Source organism: Sus scrofa, chromosome 1 (genome assembly GCF_054392235.1).
Source record: "Sus scrofa isolate SSC_HxYL_T2T_F1_AM1 chromosome 1, Sscrofa_HxYL_maternal_Yorkshire_Landrace_v2.0, whole genome shotgun sequence".
NCBI classification, from domain to species: Eukaryota; Metazoa; Chordata; class Mammalia; order Artiodactyla; family Suidae; genus Sus; species Sus scrofa.
The window spans coordinates 138651321-138678960 of NC_139383.1; the positions used below are offsets into that span (position 1 = coordinate 138651321).

Below are 27640 nucleotides of genomic sequence, written 5' to 3' on the forward strand. Positions count from 1 at the left end.
GGGTTCGATCCCTGGCCTCACTCAGTGGGTTAAGGATCTAGCATTGTTACAAGCTGCAGTGTAGGTTGCTGATGCGGCTCAGATATAGCATTACTGTGGCTGTGGTGTAGGATGGTGTCTACAGTTCCAATTCGACCCCTAGCCTAGGAACTTCCATATGCCACAGGTGCAACCCTAAAAAGCAAAAAATAAAAAATAAATAAATAAATGGAGCTGCTCCCATTTGAATGGGGTGGAAGGAGATGGGGACAAAGAGGGGCAGTGGTGGCCTCCTCCATGCCTACCTTTTCTTTCTCTGGTCCCTGAGATGGGAGAAGCTTGGGACTCTGAGGGACAGCCCTAAACTACAGACCAGGGGGAGTGGGGGGACGGGGGCAGGGGGTGGTGAACGGCAAGGGCATGGATGAGTGAACATTCTCCAGGTGCATTTTAAGAGCAGATGCGATTGGTGTCAGCTGGGACTTCCACAGCAGCCCATCGCTGGTGGGCTCAGGAGTTAGGAAATGGGCTCCCAGAGCAGAGGTCTAGACTGTCCTCTTATTCTATACTGCTTCCAGGCTGCTTGTCTGCTTCTTCTCCTTAACCCTTTCATTTCCACACAGAAGAACGAATGCAAACTCTCAGAGCAGCGTGCTGCTTTGTGCCAGGGCCAGAATCCCCTGCCCATCTACCTCACCATCAGTGTCAAGGATGATGTAAGCAACCAGGATTTCAGAGGTAACACTGGTGGCTAGCAATTTATGAGGGGGTCTCTTCTCAGCAGGCACAGGCACTCAGCACCCCAGCACACACGCCCCTTCTGCCCTTGATGCATGTGGTCCTGCAGCTTCCCGGCTCAGAGGTTTGACGGGACAAAGGAAATAAGGGTCATGAAGGGAAAAGGTCCTAGATATTTCTTAAGCTGCCCAGAAGAAAGGACTCTAGAGACTTGCCCTGCTTTGACATCCATTTTGGTCCCGTTTTCCTGTTTTGAGAAGCAAACGAACCCGTGCAGGGTGCAAACATGGAGCAAGCAGAAACCAGTCACAGGCGCCCCCGTGTGCCCTATGAGGGAACTGCAGCCTCCCTCCCACAGGCCCCACAAGGAGGATGGGTGGGACTGTTCCTGACCTGAGACTGATACTGATACCTGGCCCTGCTGCTCCCCGTGCAGAGTGGTGTGAGTTCTCGCCCTACGAGGTGGGCCTGCAGAAGTACGGGGCCTTCATTCCTGCCGAGCTCTTTGGCTCCGAGTTCTTCATGGGGCGGCTGATGAGGAGGATTCCAGAGTCGCAGATGTGCTACATGCTAGGTAACTCCAGGCTGGAGGTGGGGGGTGGGGTGCAGGGAACCCCACCCCAGGCTGGGTAGGCTTTACCTTTGAATTGAAGGAATGACTAGAAGACACACTCTCTGTGTCCCCAGGATCTTGTCCCAGGTGCTGGAACTGGTTTGGGTTGCCCCTTAGGCATATGACCCTCTGGCATTTGCTGGCATCTTCCTCTCCCTCATCCCAGGAGAGGCTCCTGAGCCTACCCTGAGACCAGTCTCCCAGACTGCACTGATCTCCCTGCTACCCGTTGGGCCCAAAAAGACCTGACAGGGGCCCCTAGGTCACTGGGGCCTCCAGGGGACTCTCCCGATGTCCTGGTCTCCAGTGGTCTCCTTGGGGTCTATTCAGAACCAGACTGGGAATGGCAGGCAGAGATGGAAGCTTCTGGAACTCCTAGTCCCTCTACCTCTGACTCTAGGCAGCACCATGGCTATTTTGGGAGGGGGTGGGGGCCGACTCAGTTCCAGGGATGCAAGGAGCCAGAGGAGACCTCAGGGTGAAGACAGTGTCTGGGGAAGCCTGGCCCAGCTCCCAACACTAGGCTCCCTGGTTCTCCAGAATCTGGTCCACTGAGTACAGGGGCCTGACTGGGACGTCCACTCATAGAGTTCTCCCCTTCAGAGGCTGAACCACATTCACCAAAGGGCAACTGCAAAAAATAGACCCATCTTGACAGCCTCAACAACAGTCATGCTCTGGTTTAAACTAGTTGTCCACACCCACTCCCTTCCATGTATCCCAAATCCAACCCACCCCAGAAAGTCCCACTTTCTCCTGTGAGGTCTGCCCTGAAGCCCACAGCCCCCAGCAGCCTCTCCTTTCTTTGAGCACCTATGCTGTTAGGTATGTGGCTTAGAAATCTGTAGTTAAGACACTTGGGCTTGAACTCTGGTTCCTCATTTATCAGCTGTGCAAAGTGGGCCAAATTACCTGATCTTTCTGAGCTTTAATTTTCTCATCCATAAATTGGGCTTGAGAGTAAAACCACCCTTACTGAGGATCCAGATGGGTTGATGTATATGAATGATTTTGTATGAGTATTATTGTGTTGCATTTTTTTAATCGTAATAATTAGAGATGGCATGACATAGACTGAGTGCTCACCAGGTGCCAGGCACTGTCCTAAACTGGTGTATTAACTGATGCAAAGGGTGATGTCTATACTTGAACTTGAAGCCTGCACTTGTCCACATAAAGTTCCTGCTGGGGCTGTGTCTTATGAGTCTTCATACGCTCTCCCAGCTCCAAGAGGAGGGTGGAGAAGACCTGTCTCCTGCATCAGCTGCACTGTGGAAAGAGGGCGGTCAAAGCCTGTCCCACCCCATGAGCAGCCTGACTGGGAGGGAGCATCAAGGCCAGGGCAGAACCAGTCAGTATGTGGGTGGGCCTGGAGGCGCTTGGGCAGAGCTACTCACGGCTGGTCCCACTCCCTAGGTTTGTGGAGCAGTATCTTCTCCCTGAATCTGCTTGATGCCTGGAATCTGTCCCACACCTCAGAGGAGTTTTTCCACATGTGGACAAGGGATAAAATGCATGATATCGGTGGGTGAAACACTGGCTTCCCTTCTCGATTGGGAGATGGGGGTGGGGAAGGAGGGTACCAACTGAGGACCAGTCCACCTGCCATGTGTTTTGACATCATCCCTGCGGCCCACCCGCAGGGATGATAGGAGGCAGGAGGCAGTTAGGGCTAGAGGGTCTACCTGGATGGAAGGGTGATTGTGATGGACACGCCCATGCAGCTCTGGCCTAGCCTAGGGGCATGCATGCACTGTGCGGTAGGCTTGCCAGAGCTACACAGTGCCCAGGAGAGCTGAAGAGGGTGGAGTCTATGAGCGAAATTCAAGGCTGCTCCTCTGGATGTCATCCTCTCTGGAACCCCTCCTTGCCCGTCACACTGGCTCCCTCTCCACTACCCTGCCCCTATTCTGTTTCTCCCTTGGGGCCTCCTGGCTCAGATGCCAGGTCCTTGAGAACTGGGCAAAGAAGAAAATTCCCATTATGGCTTAGTGGTAATGAACTTAACCAGTATCCATGAGGATGCAGGTTTGATCCCTGGACTTGTTCAGTGGATTAAGGATTCAGTGTTGCTGTGAGCTGTGGCATAGGTTGCAGATGTGGCTAGGATTCCATGCATGTGGCTGTGGCTGTGGCATAGGCCAGCAGCTGTAGCTCCAATTCAGTCCCTAGCATGGGAACTTCCATATGCCGGAGACCCTAAAAAAAAAAAAAAAAAAAAAACTAGGCAAGGAAGGAGTGCACTGCATTGATAGGCTGACTCCTGGGTGTGGGGCTACCACACTGTGCTTCACCTGGGCAATTCTGGGACCCCAGTTCTGTGACCTTCCCTCCATCCCCACTCCCTCTCCTGCAGAAGATGAGCCACTCCTACCCGAAATCCCCAAATGTGATGCCAACGTCCTGGACACCACGGTGGTGACGCCAGCATCGTGGCTGTCCGATACTTTCCGCAATGTCCTCACCCATCGGGCCTTTGTGTCCCAGTTCCACAACTTCCTGCTGGGGCTGCAGCTGCACACCGACTACCTCCAGAACAGCCAGTTCTCCATGTGGAAAGGTAACCTTACCTGCTGCCAACAAGGTCTGCCCTCTCTTTGGAGGAAGAAGAGTGGATGTGGAGGCTGCCACAGAGTGAAGGATGAGAAACTCCTCTACTCCAGGAGTGCGCTGGGCCGAGGGCAGGCTCTCCCCACAGCAAAGTCCACATTGGTGAAGCCTCAAACAGAGGGTGGAGCGGTGGTGTATGTAATTAATTGTACAAACTCCACACAACATCTGTATGACAATCCCAGGAGGTAGAAGCTGGCCCCATTTTACCTGTGGGGAAATGTGTGTCCTGACTTTCTATAGCTGTGTTCTGGGGGCATCTTTTGATGTGAGTGATGCCCCCGGAGTCAGGCTGGGATGGCCCAGTGCGGAAGCCCCCAAATGGTGAATGTTAGAGCTGAGTCTTAAACTGTGGCCTTGGAATTCCCATGGTGGCTCAGTGGGTTAAGAACCCAACATAGTGTCCATGAGGATGTGGGTTCAATCCCTGGCCTCTCTCGGTGAGTTAAGGATCCAGCATTGCCACAAGCTGTGGCATAGGTTGCAGCTGTGGTTCAGATCCAGCATTGCTGTGGCTGTGGTGTAGGCCAACAGCTGCAGCTCTGGTTCAACCCCTAGCCCAGGAACTTCCATATGCTGCAGATGTGGCCTTAAAAGAAAAAGGGAAAAAAAAAGTACTGTGGCCTTGAAGCTTCAGCTCAGTGCCTCATTCCCACCCTGCTAAGGCTCTGAGATTGACTTACTACCATCATTGGTATTTTACTTGGCCATGGCCTACAAATGGCAGCTTGAGCCTGGCCTAATAATCCATCTTCTCATGGTGTGGGGAGGAAAGGGCAGCTGGCTGTGGGCCCAGAGTTTGCACTAATTTATGGTCTTAAGCCCCTGCTACCCCACAAGCTCTGTGGCTGAGCCTCAGTGGGTTTTATGTCCATGTTCCATAAAAGACTTGCTAAAGCCCCAAGGTAACACTGGTCTTCCTCAGCCCACTCAGGGGCCCCTGGGACTCACCAGGCATCCTGGCCAAGGTGAAGGCTGGAGGCCAGGCTGAGGTGCAGGAGCTCCAGGAAGGGTATCTGGTCCCCACCAGGTGCCTCTGAGTGAAGGTAACTGGAAGCCTCAATTTTCAGACACGGTGCTGGACAGCTTCCCCAACCAGCTGACAGGGTCCGTGAACCACCTATGCCTGCTGGACACCGCATTCTTTGTCAACTCCAGCTACCCGCCCCTCCTCAGGCCTGAGAGAAAAGTTGACCTCATCATCCACCTCAATTACTGTGCCGGGTCCCAGACAAAGGCAAGTGCAACAAGGAACGGCTCCCCGGGCTGCTCCCCACAGGCTCCTAGACTCGGCGTCAGAGAAGCTCAAGGCTCTATACCTGACGGAGGTTAGATGTCCAGACCTCAGGGGGGCAGCCTGCTGGTCCTCACGCGTTGGGGCCCAGAGTTTACTAGGTTCACTGAGCTAGTTCTAATTTTATTCTTACATTTGAGTATTTTCCACATTTGGCAATTCTTTAGCTGCAAAAGAAAGTGCAGTTTTTTAAAAATAGCCTTAATAGAGCTGAGTCAGTTCTAAAGCTTGTAATGCTCTTTTTTCTTTTTTTCTTTTTTGTCTTTTCTAGGGCCGCACCTGCAGCATATGGAAGTTCCCAGGCTAGGGGTCTAATTGGAGCTGTTGCTGCCAGCCTACACCAGAGTCACAGCAATGCCAGATCTGAGCCACTTCTGCAACCTACACCACAGCTCAGGGCAACGCCGGATCCTTAACCCACTGAGCGAGGCCAAGGATCGAACCCGTAACCTTATGGTTCTAGTCGGATTCGTTAACCACTGAGCCACGAAAGGAACTCCAGTAATGCTCTTTTTTTTTTTTTTTTAAGCTTTTTAGGGCTGACCCGCAGCATATGGAAGTTCCCAGTGTAGGGGTCAAATCAAAGCTACAGCTGATGGCCTACACCACAGCCATAGCAACTCGGGATCCGAGCCATGTCTGCAACCTACCCCACAGCTCACAGCAACGCCGGATCCTCAACCCACTGAATGGGGCCAGGTATCAAACCTGCATCCTCATGGATACTAGTCGGGTTCATTAACTGCTGAGCCATGATGGGAACTCCGAGATGCTCTATTTTAAAAGTGATGGTATAGTTTTCTACCCACCCACCCAGCAGAAGTATGACCTTCCATGTAATTACACCAAAGAGTTAGGACCAAAGATTTTTATTTATTTACTTTTGAAAATTTCTGGCTTTTTAAGGGAAAGAAACTATTGTTTCTACTATCTACTTTAATACAGTCCTATCCTGAGGCCAGGAAAGGGGGAGTGGAGACAGATGACAAGCATGACTCCAATGATAATGCCATGTTTGTAAACAAGGGACAGTACTTTCCTACACATGATCTTACCTGATCCTTAATACCAGCTCTTTGAGGTAGTTGGCACAACTGCTATTATGTCTATGTTATAGGTGAGGAAGGTGAGGCACAGAGAGGGTAAGTGGCTTGCTTAAGGTCACACAGCTCATGAGCATAGAACAGAGGGTAGAACTAAGGGGATTCTGGTACTCTTGTGTCTGCTACTCCTTCTGTTATCTCATGTTTATAAAAAATGCTCTTTCGGGAGTTCCCATTGTGGTGCAGTAGTTAACGAATCTGACTAGGAATCATAAGGTTGCGGGTTCGATCCCTTGCCTTGCTCAGTGGGTTAAGGATCCGGCATTGCCATGAGCTGTGGTGTAGGTTGCAGATGCAGCTCGGATCCTGTGTTGCTGTAGCTCTGGCATAGGTTGGCGGCTACAGCTCCGATTCAACCCCTAGACTTTGAACCTCCATATGCCACAGGAGCGGCCCTAGAAAAGGCAAAGACAAAAAAAAAAAAAAAAAAAGATGCTCTTTCAGAGTCCTTCCCAGCCCTGTAGCACTTTGTCAGTCCAAAGCCCATGCATGTCCCACAGGAGCCTGGCCAGCCAAGTCTGCCACCATCTCAGGGAGCCACCCACATATTCAGGTCTGAGTTTGCATCATCAAAAGGGCTTCTGTTCATTTTCCTTGGGGAAGATGCTTGCAGTTGGGCACACACCAACCTACTGCCTCAGGCTCTTCATCCTGACCCAGCTTTGTCCTAAAAATAGCACAAACAGGCAAAGCAGTCAGATACCTGAGTCTGGAAAGATCAGGGAGCTGGAGCTAAGAACTCTGTATTTCTTACCCACTCCCAACCCCATCCTGATACTCAAATGCATCCTCCTGTGATGTTCTAGCCCATGAAACAAACCTGCGAGTACTGCACCGAGCAGAACATCCCCTTCCCCAAATATGAGGTGCAGGAGGAGGACAACCTCAAGGAGTGCTACCTGCTGGAGAACTCCCAGGAGCCTGACGCCCCCATCGTGATTTTCTTCCCACTCATCAATGACACCTTCCAAAAGTACAAAGCCCCAGGTAAGCCACTGCCACCGTGAGCTCGCACCCTACCTGCCCTGGCCTTCAACCAAGAGCTCCTGCTCTTAGGCTGTGTGCGGGAACAGGGAAGCCTGGCCCAGCTCCAGTCTGAGCCAACCTTAGCTTTGGCAAGAAAGAATAGCCCCCCACCCCCACCCCCACCCCCCACAGCCCCCCGCTCCTGGCTCTGTGCTGGTGCAGGGCCAGTCCTAAGACAGGCAAGCTGTGTCCCTGCTCTGAGGGACCGGAAGGTGTGCACACACACATGCCTGTGTGAGTTTGCACGCAGGTGTGTTTTCCTGTGTGTGCAGGGGTGGACCTTGGGGAGACGAACAGAGACAAGCCACTACAACGTCACATAATAAAGGGGCTACCATGAGTCCTTCTGCTCTTCCAGGTGTGGAGCGAAGCCCTGAGGAGCTGGAGCAGGGCCAGGTTGACATCTATGGCCCCAAAACTCCCTACGCCACCAAGGAGCTGACGTACACGGAGGCTGCCTTCGACAAGCTCGTGAAGCTCTCTGAGTATAACATCCTGAATAACAAGGACAAGCTCCTTCAGGCCTTACGACTGGCGGTGGAGAAGAAGAAGCGCCTGAAGAGCCAGTGTCCCCTCTGAAGTCCCAGGGCACCTCACTGATCCTGTGTCTGCTTCTAGCGTCAGAGACACAGAGCCCACCAGGGCTGAACCCACCCACACAGCTAGCTCTGCTCTCTGGCAGGGGCTGCAGGCAGGCTGGCCTGAGCTTTCTACCAAAAAACCAAAAATTTCTTAAAGTTGAAAGAGACAGAGAAAAAGACAAAGGAAAGCAACAAAGGGAGGTATTAGGGTTTTGTTCCCACTGGAATTTTTTTAAACCTTCCCTGCAGGGAAAAGGGGTCCACCAGCCGAAAGCTCCCACACATGCCTAAAGTGTGGCAAATAAAAGCACGCCTGGTTTTATGTACAGAAGAGGCTGGGACTTACCTGGTGGATTAGTGGGTTAAAGATCCAGCTCTGTCACTGCTGTGGTGGGGGTTTGATCCCTGGCCTAGCGCCCTCACCTCATTACTCCTCTCTGTTCAGGGGATGCTCAGGAAGATCTGAGAAGCATTCTGAGTTCTCTGGAAACAGTGCTTTTTAAATTTTAAGGCAATGATACTCTTGTGATTTTTTTTATAGGTAGTTGTATTTTATGATTTTTATTTTTATGAATCAGCAAATTAATAGGAAGCATGACACTCAAAAGATCTCGGTGGAGCAATGGAATCATCCTGGTCCCTTTAACAACAAACGCAAACAGGTGAGGGGGTTTCAGCAGCCCCTCTGAAGCTACTCGGAGCCCCAGGACCAGTGTTCCCCAGGATCCTGACCAGACAGCCCTGTCTGAGCATCCAGCTCCAGTGAAAGGCAAGGCAGAGCCCGAACCTGCAGCTCAGGTTTGCCGAACAAGGATCTAGGATGCAGCTCAAGGATATCAGGTGGGTGCTGGTGCCAGGCACCACTCAGGCCAGGGGCCGCCACTCATTGATCAGCCTGCTCCAACAGCATGTCTCAGTCCTCTCACCACCTCCTCTCTGGTTTCCAGGTGGGATTATTTATTTCTAAGTGAGAGTCCTCTTATTTATTATGTAAACACTGTGGCCAGCACATCCCAACTCTTGAAGAGCCACCCTGAGAAAACAGAACTGGAAAGGATCCACCCAGAAAGGACCAGGTTAACCCCTAGGAAGAAGCTCATCCATGGAGATGGTTCCCAGATGAATTGCTGGGAAAGCCCTGGGACACAGAGAAGCCCAAAGTCTCTAGGGCTCCCATCAGGCTGGGAACTTAACTAAAGAAATGTGTAACCTGAGCCATTGAGCTGCCGGAGCCCATGGAAAGTGTGACCAGAAAGGCATGTGGTCTGCATGAAACCCAGCAAACCTGGAAGATGGCCCTCTTTATGGGCCACCATGCTCCTTAAGCAGTCCTTTGGATGTTACAAGAACTGTCCTCTGATTTACATCCTTGTTACTTAAAGTGTGGTGGGGAGCTGGTTAGAAATGCAGAATCTCGGGCTCCACCCCAGCTATACAATTAATCAGAATCTGCATTTCAAGGAGATTCCCACCTCCTCGCCACTGCCCCCAGGTGATGCCTGTGTACCCTAAAATCTGAGAGGCATAGATTGATGCTAGACTCTCCCGTAAAGTGGAAAGCATGAATCCATCAACTCCCCTGAGCCACTGATAAACAGAGCTCCTGCAGATCTGGTCCCCACTTCCAAAGGATGCTGACCTGGGACGCCACCCCTCTCCTCCACCACAGCAGCCAGCTGCCTCTGCTTTGCCATCTTTTCCTTCCAGCTGCAGCAAACAGGTTCTACTTAAACTATCCGAGTGAACCACGGGGCAAGACCTGAGTGTTTATTGTAAGGTGAAGGCAGCCCCACCCTGGATTCCTCAAAGTATGTAAAACAAGATTTATAAAATCACTGTATCATCTTAGCATGGAATAAACTGGCCATGTGGGTCAGTGCTGTCAACTCATCTGCCTTCATTACCCGCTGCTGTAAAATATGTGTAACTCCTGCCTGGGCTTCACACACACCTGCCAGAGGTGTGAGAAGGCCACTTCCAGTCCCACCCCCCTCCCCTCCTACATGGGTGCCCCCTTCTTGTGATGGGCTGCCCCTCTGTTTTAATGAGGCCATGTCAGGGACCAGTGGAGCACCAGCCCTTGCTGATGGACGCTGTTTGAAGTTCAGATGGTTTTCTGGAAGTGCTGATAGAGGGGAAGGAAGGGCAGCCAGCTCAGCCAAGCAGCTACCTGATACTCAGTGGTCCCTGAATAGCCTTTGCTTTCCAGGAACGTAGAGAGGTATGGGGGGGCGGAGGGAGAAATGAAAAGATTTCTCTACAGACTTGAGAAGTTAGAGTCACATGGCTTCTGAAGCAAGGCTGCCAAGGAGTTCCCGTTGTGGCACAGTGAAAATGAATCCGACAAGGAACCATGAGGTTTTGAGTTCGATCCCTGACCTCACTCAGTGGGTTAAGGATCCGGCATTACCATAAGCTATGGTGTAGGTCGCAGTGCGGCTCAGATCTGGCATTGCTGTGGCTGTGGTGTAGGCCAGCAGTAACAGCTCCGATTTGACCTCTAGCCTAGGAACTTCCACATGACACTGGTGCGGCCCTAAAAAAGATAAAAGACAAAAAATAAAACAAGGCCACCAATGTCACAGAGCAGGAGATGAGTAAGGGCCACACAAGGAATAAGGAGTGTCGTTGACTCCAAGAGGGGCAAGGGCACAGTGCCCTGGAGAGAACAGGGAGGCTTCCTCCCCAGTTTCCCTGCTATGATTAAGTAGAATATTAAGGCGTTCTCATTGTGTCTCAGCAGTAATGAACCCGACTAGTATCTATGAGGACATAGGTTTGATTCCTGGCCTCGCCTAGTGGGTTCAGGATTCAGCATTGCCATGAGCTGTGGCATAGGTCACAGATGGGGCTCGGATCTGGAGTTGCTGTGGCTGTGGTGCAGGCCGGCAGCTGTAGCTCTGATTCAACCCCTAGTGTAGGAACCTCCATATGCCGCAGGTACGGCCTTAAAAAAGCAAAAAGAAGAAAATTAAAACTCTCTCCCCCAGTGTCCCCCCCACCCTGTCTCCCTTTTCCTTCCCAATAGCGGCCACACCCATACGCAGCCCAGACACCCTGCCCCATGGTAGATGTTTTCTGCCCTGACATCCCTATGGAGACCCTTTTCCCCAAGGTCACCAGTGTCCTCCTAATGGCCAGATACACTGAGCCAAACAGCACCGGCGCTTTATAGGCCTTATCTTATCCGACTGTTCTCCGCCTTTGGCCCTGCAGGCCACCCCCTCCTTCCTGAGACCCTCCCTTCCCAGCACTTCCTTGCCAACAGCAGTACAGTTCAGTTCCGATTGCAAATATTTATTGCCTTCCCACCACATGCCAGTCTCTGCTGTGGGTGCTGGGACAATAAAAAGGATTAACAATGGACACTTCCAAGAGCTTCCTTCTGGGCCCACGCAAGAGGCCTACCTGGAAACAGGCTGGCGGTACAAAGAGGAAATTCAGCATTTGCTGTGCACACAGCGGGCACACATTAGGGACTGCCGACCTAGCCCTAGAATGAAGGGGCCAGATGTGCTGGGTGCCTTTGGTCCTGGGTTTCTTCCACTTTTGAGCCCCTGCCCTGGCCGCCCCTCCCCCCACTCCTGTAACTGCTGGGATGCCTTGAGGCTCTCTCCTTAGTGTCACCCCCTTCTCAGGCTATACCCTTCTCAAGCAATCTCATTTTCACCCAGGACTTCTTTTATATTTTTTTTAATTTTTTCAATTTTTATTTAATTTTATTGGAGTAGAGTTGACTTAACAATGTTGTGTTCATTTCAGGTGTACAGCAAAGTGAATCATTCATACATATAAATATATCCATTTTTTCTTTTCATATAGGTTATTACAAACTCTTGAGTAGATTGTCCTGTGCTATACAGGTTCTCTTTAATCATCTATTTTATACAGTTGTGTGTATATGTTATTCGCACCCTCCCAATCCTTCCTCCCCCACCTCAGCAGTTTCACCCTGGTAACCAAAAGATGGGTTTTGAAATGTTGGTTTCTGTTTTATAAGTTCTTTTGTGTCATTTTTTATTAGATTCCATATAAGTGATATCATATGATATACGTCTGACTTACTAAGTATGATAATCTCTAGGTCCATCCATGTTGCTGCAAATGGCATTAATGAATTCTCTTTTTTCTTTTCTTTTTTTTGTCTTTTTGCCATTTCTTGGGCCGCTCTCACGGCATATGGAGGTTCCCAGGCTAGGGGTCAAATCAGAGCTGTAGCCACCGGCCTACGTCAGAGCCACAGCAACTTGGGATCTGAGCAGCGTCTGCAACCTACACCACAGCTCACTGCAATGCCGGATCCTTAACCCACCAAGCAAGACCAGGGATTGAACCTGCAACCTCGTAATTCCTAGTTGGATTTGTTAACCACTGCGCCACGATGGGAACTCTGCATTAATGAATTCTTTTGTAAAGCTGAGTAATATTCCATTGTATCTCTGTACCACACCTTCTTGATCCATTCCTCTGTTGATGGACATTTAGATTGCTTCCATGTCTTGGCCATTGTAAATAGCGCTGCAATAAATATTGGGGTGCATGTATCTTTTTGAATTATGGTTTTCTCCAGATGTATGCCTAGGGGTAGGATTGCTGGATCATATGGTAGTTCTATATTTAGTTTTTAAAGGAACTGCCATAATGTCCTCCTGGCTTGAGTCTATACTACAAAATTATAGTAATCAAAACGGCATGCTTTGGCAAAACCCCCCAGAAATCTAGATCAGTGGAACAGGATAGAAAACCCAGAAATAAACTCATATACCTATGGTCAACTAATCTATGACAAAGGAGGCAAGAATGTACAGTGGAGGAAAGAGAGACTCTTCAGTAAGTGGTGCTGGGAAAACTGGACAACTGTATGTAAAAGAATGAAATTAGAACATTTTCTAACACCATACACAAAAATAAACTAAAAATGGTTTAAGGACATAAACATAAGGCCAGATACTATAAAACTCTTAGAGGAAAACAGGCAGATCACTCTTTGACATTAATTGCAGCAATACCTTGTTTGAGCCTCTCTTCCTAGAATAATGAAAATAAAAACAAAAATAAACCAATGGGCCCTAATTACACGTAAAAGCCTTTGCACAGCAAAAGAAATGATAAAAAATGAAAAGACAACCCACAGAATGGGAGAATTATATCAAAAAAACAAAAATTTGTCCAGTAAAAAATGGACAGATGATCTAAATAGACCATTTCTTGGAGTTTGTGTCTTGGCGCAGCAGAAATGAATCCAACTAGGAACCATGAGGTTGTGGGTTTGATCCCTGGCCTCGCTCAGTGGGTTGAGGATCCAGCATTGCCGTGAGCTGTGGTGTAGGTCACAGACACAGCTCAGATCTAGCATTGCTGTGGTTGTGGCATAGGTCAGCAGCTATAGCTCCAACTAGATCTCTAGCCTGGGAACCTTCATATGCTGACAGTGCGGCCCTAAAGACAAAAGACAAAAAAAATCAAATAAAGTAAAATAAACAGACATTTCACCAAAGAGGACAGACAGATGGAAAAAAAAAAAAACATGAAAAGATGCTCAACATCACTAAGTAAAAACTACAATGAGGCATTACCTCACACCAGTCAAGAATGGCCATCATCAAAAAGTCTACAAACAATAAATGCTGAGAGAGTATGGAGAAAAGGGAACCCTCCTACACCGTTGGTGGGAATATAAATTGATGCAATCACCCAGGACTTCTATTAATATTTTGAAAACTCTTGGAGTTCCCTGGTAGCTCTGGTGGTGTTACCATTGTGGCTCAGGTCCCTGTTGTGGTGCAGGTTTAATCCCCGGCCCTGTAACTTCTGCATGACACAACACAGAAAAAAAATAAATAAATAAAAGGAAGGAAGGAAGGAGAAAGAGAAAGAAAGAAAGAAAGAAAGAAAGAAAGAAAGAAAGAAAGAAAGAAAGAAAGAAAGAAGAAAGAAAGAAAGAAAGAAAGAAAGAAAGAAAGAAAGAAAGAAAGAAAGAAAGAAAGAAAGAAAGAAAGAAAAAGCTCTCAAACCTTTAGCTCTGGCCAAGCTAATGTCCTAAGTTCTTGATTCATGTGCTCAAATTCCGTACCAGATAGTATTGCTTTTGCCACATAACCAAAAAAGTCTGAAGTGTCTTAAACAAAAGTTTATTTCTCCATATTTAATCAGAGACTCAGGTTCCTTTCAGCTCTTCTACCACCTAAGTTTTCCTTCTGGTCCAATACGGCTGCTAGAGCTCTACCCATCATGTCCACATTCCAGGCAGCAGGGAGGATAAAGCAGTCTGAGCATATTTCATATTATATAATGCCCTAAGTTTCATCTAGATTATGGCATGTGATAGGATTTCCTTCCTTTTTAAGGCTGAATAATATTTCATTGTATATATACATACAAATTTTGTCCATTCATCTAACAATCAACACTTGGGTTGCTTCCATCTCTTGACTACTGTGAATAGAGCTGATATGAACATGACTGTACAAATATCTCTTAGAGACCCTACCTTCAATTCTTTTGGCTGTATGCCCAGAAATGGGGTTGCTGGATAATATGGAAGTTCTATCTTTGTTTGAGAAACCACCTACTATTTCCCATAGCAATCTGCAGATTGCAGATTCACTTCTGCAATCTGCCTTTTTTCCACTAAGAACATATTCTAAGCATTTTCCCAGTCATTAATATTCTTCTTATATGCACAATTTTCAGAAACTGCACAGGAATCCATCATCTGCTTAACTAGTCTTTCATGGTGGAGCAACTAGTCAAAGCTTTTCATTATAAATGATATGCTGATAGACATTCCTTAGATAAAGCTTTACATTCACTATTCCCTCAGGATAAAATTCCTGAGATGTGTGAGCATGTCTAACCTAGACTAGTAAAGGTATAATTGACGTACAATAAACTGCATGTATTTAAAGTCCACAATTTGATGAGTTTTGACAGAAGTGTACAACTGTCAGCCATCACCACAAACAAGATAATGAGCAAATCCACCCCTACAAAAGTTTTCTTGTGCTCTTTGTAATCCTTCCCTTTGCTTCTTCCCTGCTGGGTCATGTGGTAGATGTATGCATCACTTTTAAAGAAACTATCAAACTGTTTTCCAAAGTGTTTGTACCATTTTACATTCCACTGGCAATGGATGAGAACTGCAGTTGCTCCACATCCTCACCAACAACTGATCAGACTTAATTTTAGACATTCTAATAGGCACATCGTAGTGTCTCGGTGTGGTTTTAATTTGCATTTTCCTAACAATGAATGATGTTGGACATCTTCTCATGTGCTTATTTGCCACCCATGCATCTTCTTTAGTGAAGTATCCAAATATTTTCTTTCTATTTTTAAAATTGGGCAGTTAGTTTTCTTATTGGCAAGTTGTAAGCGGTCTTCAGGTATTCTGGATACAAGTCCTTTATCAGATATGTAATTTGCAAATGTCTTTTTGCAAATGTATTCTCAGTCTGTGATTTGTCTTTTCATTCTCTTTATGGTATCTTTCAAAGATCAAGAGTTCCTAATTTCGATGAAGTTCAGTTTATCAGTTTTTTTCTCTTATAGACCATGCTTTTAGTATCATCTAAGAAAACCTTCCCTACACAAGGTCGCAAAGATGTTCTGTTTTCGTCTAGAAATTTCATAATTTTAAGTCTTAAATTTATGTTTATAATCACTTTGAGATAATTTTTACATATGGTGCAAAGTAGAGATCAAAGTTCATCTTTTCAGATATAGATATCCAACCGTTCTAGCATTATTGGTTGAAAAGACTTTCCTTTAGCCATTAAATTGTCTTTGTATTTTGTCAAAAATCAATTGACCATATATATGTGTAGGTCTATGTCTAGACTCTATTTTTTCCATTGCTATATATTGGAACAACCTATATCTATCTTTATACCAATACCATGCTATCTTGATTTCTGTAGCTTTATAATAAGTTTTGAAATTAGGTAGTATAAGTCCTCTAACTTTGTTATTATTCAAAGTTGTTCTGTTTTAGGTCCTTTGCATTTACATGTGAATTTATTTATTTATTTATTTATTTATTTAGTCATTTATTTATCTATCTATTTTTGTCTTTTGAAGGCCGCACCCAAGGCATATGGAGGTTCCCAGGCTAGGGGTCCAATCGGAGCTGTAGCCACCGGCCTACGCCAGAGCCACAGCAACGCCAGATCCGAGCTGCCTCTGCGACCTACATCACAGCTTACGGCAACACCAGATCCTTAACCCACTGAGCAAGGCCAGGGATCGAACCAGCAACCTCATGGTTCCTAGCTGGATTATTCATTTCGGTTGTGCCACAACAGGAACTCCCCACATGTGAATTTAGAATCAGCTTGTCAATTAACAAAAATAAAAGCCTGCTGAGATTGCAGTAAATCTATATATCATTTTGGAGGAAATTGACATCTTAACAATATTGAGTCTTCTGATCCAAAAGCATGGTCTACATTTTCATTTTATTTAAGCCTTCTTTACTTCTCCCAGAAATGCTTTTTAATTCTCAGTGTATAGAACTCATACTTTTTTTTAGATTTATCCCTCTTAATTTACTATTTTGATGCTATTGCAAATGATAATGATTTTTTCTTTTTTTCTTTTTCTTTTTTTTTTTTTTTTTTTTTGTCTTTTTACTGCCACACCTGAGGCATATGGAGGTTCCCAGGCTAGGGGTCAAATAGGAGTTATGGCTGCCAGCCTACACCTCAGCCACAGCAATGCAAGATCCAAGCTGCGTCTGCAACCTACACCACAACTTATGGCAATGGTTAACCCACTGAGCGAGGCCAGGGATCAAACCTGCGTCCTCATGGATGGTAGTCAGATTCGTTGCCAATGAGCCATGGCAGGAACTCTGCAAATGATAACTATTTTTTACTTCATTGCCCTATCATTCATTTCTAATATATAAAAATATAATATGAACATTTATATTATATAAGATAATAAATTTAAGGAATTCCCATGGTGGCTCAGCGGGAACGAATCTGACTAGTATCGGTTAGAATGAGGGTTCGACCCTTGGCCTCAGTGAGTTAAGTATCAGGTCTTGCTATGGTTGTGTCATAGGCCAGCACCTGTAACTTGGATTTGACCCCTAAACTGGGAACTTCCAGGAGTTCCCATCGTGGCGCAGTGGTTAACGAATCCGACTAGGAACCATGAGGTTGCTGGTTCGGTCCCTGCCCTTGCTCAGTGGGTTGGGGATCCGGCGTTGCCGTGGGCTATGGTGTAGTTTGCAGACGTGGCTCGGATCTGGCGTTGCTGTGGCTCTGGCGTAGGCCGGTGGCTACAGCTCCGATTGGACCCCTAGGCTGGGAACCTCCATATGCCGCGGGAGCGGCCCAAAGAAATAGCAAAAAAAGACAAAAAATAAATAAAAATAAAAATAAACTGGGAACTTCCACATGCCACACGTGTGGCGCTATAAAGCAAAAGCAAAATATTGATAAAAATAAATTCATCTTATATATAAAAATATAATAAAAATTTATGTCTTATACCCAACAACTTTGCTAAACTCATTAGTTCTAGTAGATTTTTTTGATAGATTCTATAGAATTTTCTACATAGATGATCATATTTTCTGCAAATAAAGACAGCTTTACTTCTTCCTATCCTATCTGGATACTTTTCTTTTTCTTGCCTTACTGTACTAACTAGAGCCTCTGGCACACTGTTAAGGAGAAATGGTATGAGTGGACATCTTTACCCTGTTCCTGATCTTAGAGGGAAATCAATCATTTCACCTTAAGGATGATGTTGAGAAGCAGAAGTCTTGAAGTGCATTTTCAAGATTTTTGAATAAATACAGAGTTCTCTTGTGGCCTAGTGGTTAAGGACTTGGCATTGTCACTGCTGTGGCACAACTTTGATCACTGGATGAGGAACTTTTGCATGCCACAGGTGCCGCCAAAAAAGAAAAAAAAAAAAAAAGGATTTTTGATAAGTACAGACTCCAGAAAATTGCCAATTTATTCCATCCCCAACAACGGAGGAGAAGGTATTTTTTCATATACCCGTGCCCATATTTGGCATCATCTTGGGAAAATAAGTCTGCCATTCTTAATGTTATCTATTTATTTTAAATTTGTTTATTTGATTACTACTGGGGATCAGTATCATTCAATTTTTACTATTAGTTGTCTTTTATCTTTAGTTGTATTCTGTTAGTTGTCTTTCTGTTCATTTGTCTATTGTAGTATTTATTTTATTTCCTAAGAATTTCATAGTAGCTTTTTAAGATTCTAATATCCTTAGTTAAATATAGCTATCATATATGTCTGTAATATTTACCCAATTTGTCTTTTGCCTTTTACTTTTGTTTATGCATTTGTTTGTTTATCTCTTTTTTTATTTTTTGCTTTTTAGGGCCGCACCTGCAGCATATGGAAGTTTCCAGGCTTGGGGTTGAGTCAGAGCTACAGCTGCTGGCCTATCCCACAGCTCACAGCAACACTGGATCCTTAACTCACTGAGCAAGGCTGAGGATCAAACCTGCACCCTCATGGATCCGAGTTGGGTTTGTTAACTACTGAGCCATGAGGGGAACTCCCTGTTTGTTTATCTTTTGGGGCCACAGCCTCGGCATGGGAAAGTTCCCAGGCTAGGGATTGAACCTGTGCCACAGCAGTGACAATGCTGGATCCTTAACCCACTAAGCCACCAGGGAACTTCTATATATACTATTTTTAATAGAATTTTTTAGAGAAGTCTTAGATTCACAGCAAAATTGAGTATGAATTACTGAGAGTTGCCATGTATCTGTTATTCCTCCAACACAGCCTTTCCCGCTATCAACATCCTACCCTATTACCATCCTGCATCAGAGTGCTACATATGCTACAATCAATGAACCTAACCTACACTTACACATCATCACCCCAAATCCATAGTTTACACTAGGATCCACAATTGGTGTTATACATTCTATGGATCTGGATGAATGTATAATGACATGTATCCACATTTATGTTATCATACAGAATTATTTTTAACTGCACTACAAATCTGTGCTCTTCTTATTCATTCTTCCCTCCTCCCTAACCCCAGGCAACCACTGATCTTTTTATGGTCTTCATGGTTTTGCCTTCTCTAGAATGTCATATAGTAGCAATCATCCAGTGTGCAGCCTTTTTAGATCGGCCTCTTCCACTTAGTAATATAGATTTAGGTTTCCTCCATGTCTTTTCCTGGCTTGATAGTTCATTTCTTTTCATTTTTTATTTTTATTTTTATTTTTTTTTTGTCTTTTTAGTTATTTCTTGGGCCGCTCCCGCGGCATATGGAGGTTCCCAGGCTAGGGGTCTAATCGGAGCTGTAGCCACCAGCCTACACCAAAGCCACAGCAACGCGGGATCCGAGCCGCGTCTGCAGCCTACACCACAGCTCACGGCAACGCCGGATCGTTAACCCACTGAGCAAGGGCAGGGACCGAACCCGCGACCTCATGGTTCCTAGTCGGATTCGTTAACCACTGCGCCACGATGGGAACTCCTCATTTTTTATTTTTTATTTTGTCTTTTTGGGGTCATACCCACAGCATATGGAGATTCCTAGGCTAGGGGTCCAATCCAGGCTACAGCTGCCAGCTTACACCACAGCCACAGCAACACAAGATCTGAGCTGAGTCTGCGACCTACACCACGGGTCAAGGCAACGCCAGATCCTTAACCCACTGTCAGGGATCAAACCGGCATCTTCATGGATGCTAGTCAGGTTCGTTAACCGCTGAGCCACAACAGGAACTCCTCATTTCTTTTTAGCTGAATAATATTCCACTGTCTAAACATACCACAGTTTGTTAATCCATTCATCTTGTTAAGGACACCTTAGTTGCTTTCAAGTTGAGACATTTCGGAATAAACTTCTGTAAATATTTGTGTGTGGCTTCTGTGTTGACATAAGTTTTCAACTTATTTGGGTAAATACCAAGAAGAGCAATTTCTGGATCCCATGGCAAGAGTATGTTTATATGGGTTTGTGTTTTATGTACTTAAAAAAACAATGAAGGCTTTACTTTTTTGTTGAGAAACCTACCTTTTTAAAATAATTTTTCTTTTATTTTAATTAGGCTTTTCCCTTCCAAAATTTTACAAATCTTCAGTAGCTTCTGAAGTAGTAGTTCTCCTTCTAGTAGATCTGTGGTGTCATTTTGACATTTCAGTCTTTGCTTTATTTTAACATAAAGCAGACATCTAACTTCATTTTCTCTTGGCTTTCTTTTCACTTCCCTGGTTACATATAGCTCCCTCTAAATATTTTATCCACACAACTCTAAAGGAGTTCCCATTTTACAAACAAGGAAACAGAGGCAGCGAGGAAACTCATTGCATTTAAAGTCACATAGCCATTAGTTTATATAGTCAGAATTCAAACCTAGTTCTTTTGATGACAAATCCTGTTTGCTCCACACAGCTTTGGTACTCAAAGTATGATCCATGGAAAAGCAGCATTGACAGAACTGGGAGACTGTTAGAAATGCAGCCTTGGGTTCCATCCCATACTCTGATTCAGAATCTGCATTTCTATCAAGTTTGACAAGCACTGTAGTGCATCCTCTTTCCCCAAAGTAAAGGTACACAGAATCACCTGGGGCTGCTTGTTGAGCTTCATTCCTCCTCAATGTTTTAACTCAGAAGGTCTGGGGTGATGACCAGAAATCTGCATGTTAACAAGCATCCGAGGTGCCTCACCACCACCACACTTGAGAAACTCTCTAAAACAACAGAGAACTATTCTAAAACTGTAACCTAGGGTACCAAAAATGATGGCTGATTATTTCTTCTAATTTCAATTTAGATGTGTCCTTTTCACCTGAAAAAGAGATTGGCTAGAAGGTAGCAGTAACTCTTTTCATGTCAATGTGTGGAAAATAGATTGTAATCATGAGGATGATGACTAAATCTTCGATTTTACAGAAAATTAAAGAAAACAAAGGGCAAAAGGCCTTCGATGGAGCCAGAATTTAGTAGAGGCAGCTGTGGATATGTAGGAGAACCATCTACCTAGGTAGATTGAGGCTGCGTACCTTACTTCAAATTTTATCAATTATGTGTCTTCACAACTAAAACGAGGTTTATAATAACCTGCCAGTGGGTAGAAAGAACCTGTTTGTCAACTTTCTGAACTTTTGCCCCTAGTGTCGACGTCCATAGGGCTGCGATGAGTAAACGCTCCGGGAGACTAAGCAGCCTCTGCAGGCTTGTTTTCTACCAGCTCAGATTTGCCCGGAAGCCGACGCCACCTGGCCAGAGGTGGAGCCCCGGCGACCCAAGCAGGCCCCTCGGCGGGTCAGTCTGTGCCTGAGGGTTCGAGAAACACCCTCTGCCCCGCCCAGTCCTTCCGAAGGTCTCCGTCATCAATAATTCATTAAGAGCCTCCTCTCCATTGGCTAGCGCCTCCACCCGCGCTGGCAGCGGCCCAATGAGGAACGAGTTGAGAGAGCTCTTCTGAATAGTGAACGAGCTCACGTGACGTAGCGACCGGGGATTGGCTAAAACGGCGCGAGGCGAGACCAGTCCGGGCGGGCGTGGTTAGGGCAGCTCGGTGTTGCCGGGGAGGGTCGAACCCGGAGGAGGGTCGGAGCTCGGAACCAGGACCGAGAGGGCGAGCGCGGGGCTCGGACGGGTGGACCGGCGTCAGGATGTTCAGCTGGATGGGGCGGCAGGCAGGCGGGCGGGAGCGCGCGGGCGGCGCGGACGCCGTGCAGACGGTGACGGGCGGCCTGCGCTCGCTCTACCTGCGCAAGGTGCTACCGCTGGAGGAGGCGTACCGCTTCCACGAGTTCCACTCGCCCGCGCTGGAGGACGCCGACTTTGAGAACAAGCCTATGATCCTGCTGGTGGGCCAGTACAGCACCGGCAAGACCACCTTTATCAGGTAACCGTCCCCGCCCGCCTCTCACCCCTGCCTGGACCCGTCTCCCACCACCTACGTGGAGACGGTCCTCCCCACGTGTGTGCGTGTTGTCACTAGCCTTTCGCCGTCCTCGGACCTCCTGCTGTGCCCACTTTCCCCTTGAAGGACCCCTCTCGTAGCTGCTTCTTCCTCCAGCATCGGCGTGACCACAGGTTCCTTGTCTGAGTGCGGTGCCCGGGTGTCCGAAGCCCCGCCTGGGGCGCGGCCGCCGGAGTAGGGACGCTGCCTGAAGTGTCCTCGGAACTCCTCCGCGAACTCTGAGCCCTCCTTCCTTGCTTTTGGAAAGGCAGTTCTCTGGCTAGCTTTATCTTGTCACCATAGCCCGGGGACCCGGAAAAGGGAAGGAAAGCAAGGCTACAATAAGCACTTTCCTGATGAGCGAGTGAGGCCCAGGGCTGGTAATGGGGACAGAGGTGTGGGATATCAGAATGTGTTATGAGTCAAACTGGCAAAGTTAAACCCCTAGCACAGTGCCCGGCGTATAACTTTATTATGAATGAATGAATGAATGAATGAATGAAAACAGAATATTGCCCGCCCCCTTCCCTTGCAGTTCTTCCATGCTGCCCCCCCACCACGGGGTTGGGCGTTGGGAGATGGGGTAGAGGCCGCCTTGATCCTACACTTGCACAGCCTCCCTTTATCCTGCCACAGGAAGTTAGCTGTGTGGAGCAGCCGCGCCAGCGCTCAGTGGAACTAAGGGGGAGTGTCATGTTACTATTCGTTAGTTTCCATTTCTTAGATGGGTCATTCCCTCCTCCCTCGCCCTTGACAACTGAAAATATTTGTCATGCTTGCTGTGTCTCTAAAAGCAAACAATTACTGTGCATGCCTTGACAGTTCAAATCATATAGTTCCAGAAGTGATTTTTGATGGGAAATAATTTATGTGGAAACAGATTGCCTTTTGAAGAGACTATTTTATTTTTAAAGCAGCTGGTATATTAACACTAACTTTCTTTGGTTGGGAGACTTATTTTCCTGGTTTTAACTCTGTGTCAGTTGAAACAAAGTGACTGATCATTTAATTTAAGGTTTTGGCCCATGGCTTTTGAAATGGTAACAGTCTCTTCATTGATGTTCAACAGGTGTTCAGAAAACTGCAGCTATATTTGGATACAAGCCATTTCTATTTAGTAGCGGCCTCTTTTCCTCCACTCCAGTGACCTAAATAGTTCCTACAAATAGAGTAGTTGTCACTACAGAAAATATGTTCAATCCAGGTCTGCAGAGATACTATGAATGAACTCAACAAAGCAAATATATTATATTGAAATATAGTTCTAGACAGTAAATTGAATGTGAAGAAAATAATTTTGAATTGCTTTATTTGATACTTATTAATAGGCTGAAAAGAATATTAACTGTCACCTCGCCAACACTCAGAATGAACCATAGGAATATTACAATAATTGAAACCTTGAAAGATGATAGACACTACCTTTAAGATCTCTATAATACTAACCAGTTTTTAAGTATATGGGCCAATGAAGTGTTATGACCAAGTAGTACAAGAGGGGGAGGTGGACCTACTCTTGGAAATATACAGATAAAGGGTAAGAAGGTAGCATTGTTATAATTGTAGTCTCAGACATTAGTGGTGGCATGTTCACAGCACCCCAGGTTGTTCTTCCCTCTGTCCTTGTGGTGGGGGCTTTATCATGGGGTCAGGGAGCTGCTGTTGACACTGCTAATCTGGATGTGATGTGGCCCTCTCTCTGCTCCCACAGACTGGCTAACAAGCAAGCCTGAGGCAGGAGAACAAATCCACAGGAACATGAATTGATCTTTTTTTTCCCAGTTTACTATTTCATTATATTATTTCCCACTCTTCTCTTTGTTTCATCATTTGGGGGAGTTTTGTGGAATAGCTAAGCATAGTTTGAAGAAAAATTTCAAGATCTGGCAACTCCATCCAAATGAACCACTTCTCAGGAGGCAACAGAGACCCATGTGCAACACCAGGGTGAGGAAGGAGTTGCCTTATCCAGAAGTCACTTGCTCTGGAGACCTTCCCTGGCTTAGGTGACTTTGTTGTTAGGCAGCAGGCACAAAAGCAGACCTCCGAGGGTAGAAGAAAGTCAGGACAGAAAGCTTGGTGAGGCACCAGAGACCTGAGTTTGGTTTCAGAGTGGAGCTGGGAGGAACCGTGTAGCTTCTGGGAGGAGAGCCTCAATACAAAAAGGCAGCTGTCCTCTAGAGTCCTGCACTGGCCCGGGGGAGCAGAGGTGTTGGCCTGGTGCTGACCTTCCTGGAACATGCCTTCATCCATGTCTATGTTTTCTCCGAGGCTAGTCTGTGCCTAGGTAGTTTGCTTCTAGCCGCTGAGAACTGAAAGCTTGTATTTGGCCATGGGGTACACCTATCTGCATTGTCAGAGATTCCTGCACATCCCAAGAGGTCACTGGTCACACGGGTCCTGCACTGATGTAGAGGGGAACTTCTCTCATTGTAAAGCTACCCAGTAAGGCCTTTGGTGTACATTCCACACCCTTAATGAAGCCATACTCTTCCTTCCTTTTGACCGATATTTGGGAAGAACTAAGAGCCTCCCTAAAGCTGTTCATCAAGGGTGAGGGAATTAAGTGTGTGCTGTGGTCTAATGAAGAGGCGTCCTCAATTGGGTGGTTGAAAAGCCTGAGTGTCAAGAAACTATGCCCACTCCTGCCCGGAAGTTCACCACGATGGTCCCAAGGGGAGGAAGAGGATGGGCGGAAGGAGCGTCTTAATGGACTCCCCTCACATGCATCACAAAGCTGGCCCAGAACTTCCGGAGATGTGTGTCAAAGTGTCTTTGGGTAGAATCAGAATGGCTGATAAACCTATTGTCTCACTGACACTTTTAATTCTCAGAAGACAGAGAATGCAGTGGGAGGAACAGTTGGTGCCCTGCCTCTGACCAGTAAGAATTGGCCAGAGCAGGAGAAGACATGTGCAAGGAGGAAGTGGCCATGTCATGGTAGATTCTTTAACAGCCAAGGAAGGCTGGATATATTGGCCAGGCTTATATCTAAAACCCAAGGAAAACAGATTTCAGAGTTTCCCACCGAAAATCCCTGGCCCAGGTGCTGTGAAGGAGGTCATTTCCACTTAGAGGATGCGAGGTTCACCAAAAATCAATTCAAACTGCACAATTGCAACTTCTGATTTTTAAGAGCTCCTCTTTCTCTCTTCCTCCTACACCTTGTCTTGTTCTCTGAAAAAAAAAAAAATATTCTAATGAGGAAAAAAGAAGGAAGTCAGTCACTCAAGAAACTATATAGACTTTAAAAGGATAGAGACCAGGAGTTCCCATCATGGTGCAGTGGTTAACGAATCTGACTAGTAACCATGACGTTGCAGGTTTGATCCCTGTCCTTGCTTAGTGGGTTAAGGATCCGGTGTTACCGTGAGCTGTGGTGTAGGTCACAGATGCGGATCGGATCCTGCATTGCTGTGGCTCTGGTGTAGGCTGGCGGCTATAGCTCTGATTTGACCCCTAGCCTAGGAACCTCCATATGCCATGGGTGTGGCCCTAGAAAAGACAAAAAGACAAAAAAAAAAATTAAAAATAAAATAAATAAAAGGGTAGAGACCCAGGCAGTTAGGCAAGAAAATAAATAGAAGGAATGTAGATTGGAAATGAAGAAGCAAAACCGTCCCTGTTCTCAGAGGCCATCATCTTGTAAATGGAAAAGCCTAAGGATTCAGGAAAATTCTTAAAAAAAAAAGTCTTTAACAAGTTCAGCAAAGAATCAGGACATAAGATTAATATACAGAATCATATTTCTATACACTAACAATGAACAATCTGAAAATGAAATTAAAACAATTCCAGGAGTTCCCACTGTGGCACCATGGGTTAAGAATCCAACTGCAGCAGCTCAGGTCACTGCGGAAATGTGGCTTTGATCCCCGGTACAGCGCTCTGAGTCAAAGGATCTGGTGTTAACCACAGCTGTGACTCGGATCCAGTCCCTGGCTGGGGAACTTCCATATTGCTGTGGGTGTGGCCATAATAAAAAAAAAAAAAAAAGAAGAGGAAAGAAAACAATTCCATTTATAATAGCATCTAAAAGAATAAAATACTTAGGAGTTAATATAACAAAAGCAAAACTTAGGCACTAAAAACTGCGAAACTTCGTTGAAAGAAATCTTTTTTAAAAAAGGAAGACATTGCATGTTCATGAATTGGAAGACTTAATATTTTTAGAATGGGAAGTTCCTGTCATGGCTAAGTGGTAACGAACCCATGGAGTAACCATGAGGAGGCGATTTCAATCCCTGGCCTCACTCTCTTTTGCAGTCATGGCTTGGATCCCGAGTCGCTGTGACTGGTTTAGGCCAGCAACTACAGCACCGGTTCTACCCCTAGCCTGGCAGCCTCCATGTGCTGCAGGTGTGGCCCTAAAAAGACAAAAGACAAATATGTATGTGTGTATGTGTATATATATATATATATATATATATATATATATATATATTAGAATGGCAGTACTACTTAAAGTGATCTTTAGATTGACTGCAATCCTAGCAAAAATTCCAATTGCCTTCTTTATAGAAGTTGACAAGCTGATTCTAAAATTCACATAGAAATGTGAGGGATCCGCAATAGCCAAAACAATCTTGAAAAACTCATTGAAATTGGAGTTCCCATAGTTTGATTGCAAAACTTATAAAGCCACAGTAAATAAGACAGTGTGATGCTGGTGTAAGGATAGACATATAGATAATTGAATAGAGTTGAGAGTCCAGCGATAAGCCCATACAGCTCTGATAAATTTGTTTTTTCAGAGATTCTAAGACAAATTCAGTGGGGGAAAAATACTCTTTTTAACAAACAATGATGGGACAACTGGATATCCATACTGCGAAAGAAATAGAGAGTGACTTCTAATGGGTACAGGGGTTTTTGTTGGGGGGGGTGGAAATGTTCTGAAATTAGTGATATTAGTTGCACAACTTCGTAAATATACTAAAAACCACAGAATTGTGCCCTTTGAAAGGGTGAGTTTTGTGGCATATGAATTATATGCCAATTAAAAATGTAAAACAGTTGAGTCCTTCAATATTAAGCATCCCATGATTTAATTCCTGTAATTCTACAATTAGTGCCAGTCAATTAATTTCTGCATCAGTGTGTAATAATTTAAAATAAAAATGGATGCCAGAAATAAAACAAAGACTAAAAAGTGGAAATAAGCTGAAAGAACAAAGGACAAAAGGAACTAGAGTAGGCAGGAGAAAAAGGGAATACAAACAGCTACCATACCATCCCTATATTTTTTCCTTGTATATTCTTGTCAGTATATAAACATGTGCATTCTTCATAACACTCAAGATAGTAAAATGAAGGTATGTTTTCCTAGCGAATGTTTGATAAAGTAATTATGCTTTCAAACTTTAAACATTGCTTAAACATAGCATTAACAGGGAAAAGGGAGCCAGGGTTTCCACATACAAAGCTGAGAACAGGGTTTGTGGACAGTATGAAGCATTAAGAAGCTGGAGTGAGTGGACTGAGAGGGCAGAAATACCTCAGGCAAATGAAAAAGACTTTTTAGATATGATAAGAACAAGAAAAAGAATCAGGAAGTGATAGGCCCACTGCTTGGGACCCTTGCCGTAACAGTAACAGAAAGCAGAACTACTCAGCTATTATTTTGCTTCCTCTTTTTCTGTCAAGGAAAATGCTCCAGAGATGGTAGAAGGGAACCCAGCCCTGTTTGAGATGGTGAGGAACTCCCCAGGGCCTGGCAGAGGCAAGACTCAGTAAATACCTGGGTGGAGAGAGGGTTGGG

At 45.7% G+C, this 27640-nt stretch overlaps 2 protein-coding genes across 18 annotated transcripts in view; both read left to right on the plus strand.

Annotated features, from left to right (window-relative positions):
• PLA2G4E (phospholipase A2 group IVE) overlaps positions 1-12488 on the plus strand; it is a 76256-nt gene extending 63768 nt beyond the window's left edge. For 6 of the 14 annotated variants that reach the window (XM_084973566.1, XM_084973571.1, XM_021097333.2 and 3 more), the window contains 7 exons: positions 603-717; positions 1154-1291; positions 2747-2854; positions 3687-3890; positions 5011-5177; positions 7144-7324; positions 7722-12488. In XM_084973566.1, coding sequence (XP_084829692.1) covers positions 603-717; positions 1154-1291; positions 2747-2854; positions 3687-3890; positions 5011-5177; positions 7144-7324; positions 7722-7942 — 1134 coding nt within the window. In that variant the 3' untranslated portion in view covers positions 7943-12488. The remainder of the gene's footprint in view (positions 1-602; positions 718-1153; positions 1292-2746; positions 2855-3686; positions 3891-5010; positions 5178-7143; positions 7325-7721) is intronic. The other 8 variants (XR_014813449.1, XR_014813450.1, XR_014813453.1 and 5 more) reach the window with 4 other exon arrangements.
• Positions 12489-21507: 9019 nt separating this feature from the next.
• The window catches only part of EHD4 (EH domain containing 4), an 84407-nt gene continuing 78274 nt past the window's right edge, over positions 21508-27640 (plus strand). For all 4 annotated transcript variants that reach the window (XR_014814296.1, XR_014814295.1, XR_014814294.1 and 1 more), the window contains exon 1: positions 21508-21822. Coding sequence is in view for 1 of the 4 variants with exons in the window: in XM_021097351.2 (XP_020953010.1) it covers positions 21587-21822 (236 nt within the window). In the remaining 3 variants the exon portion in view is untranslated. The remainder of the gene's footprint in view (positions 21823-27640) is intronic.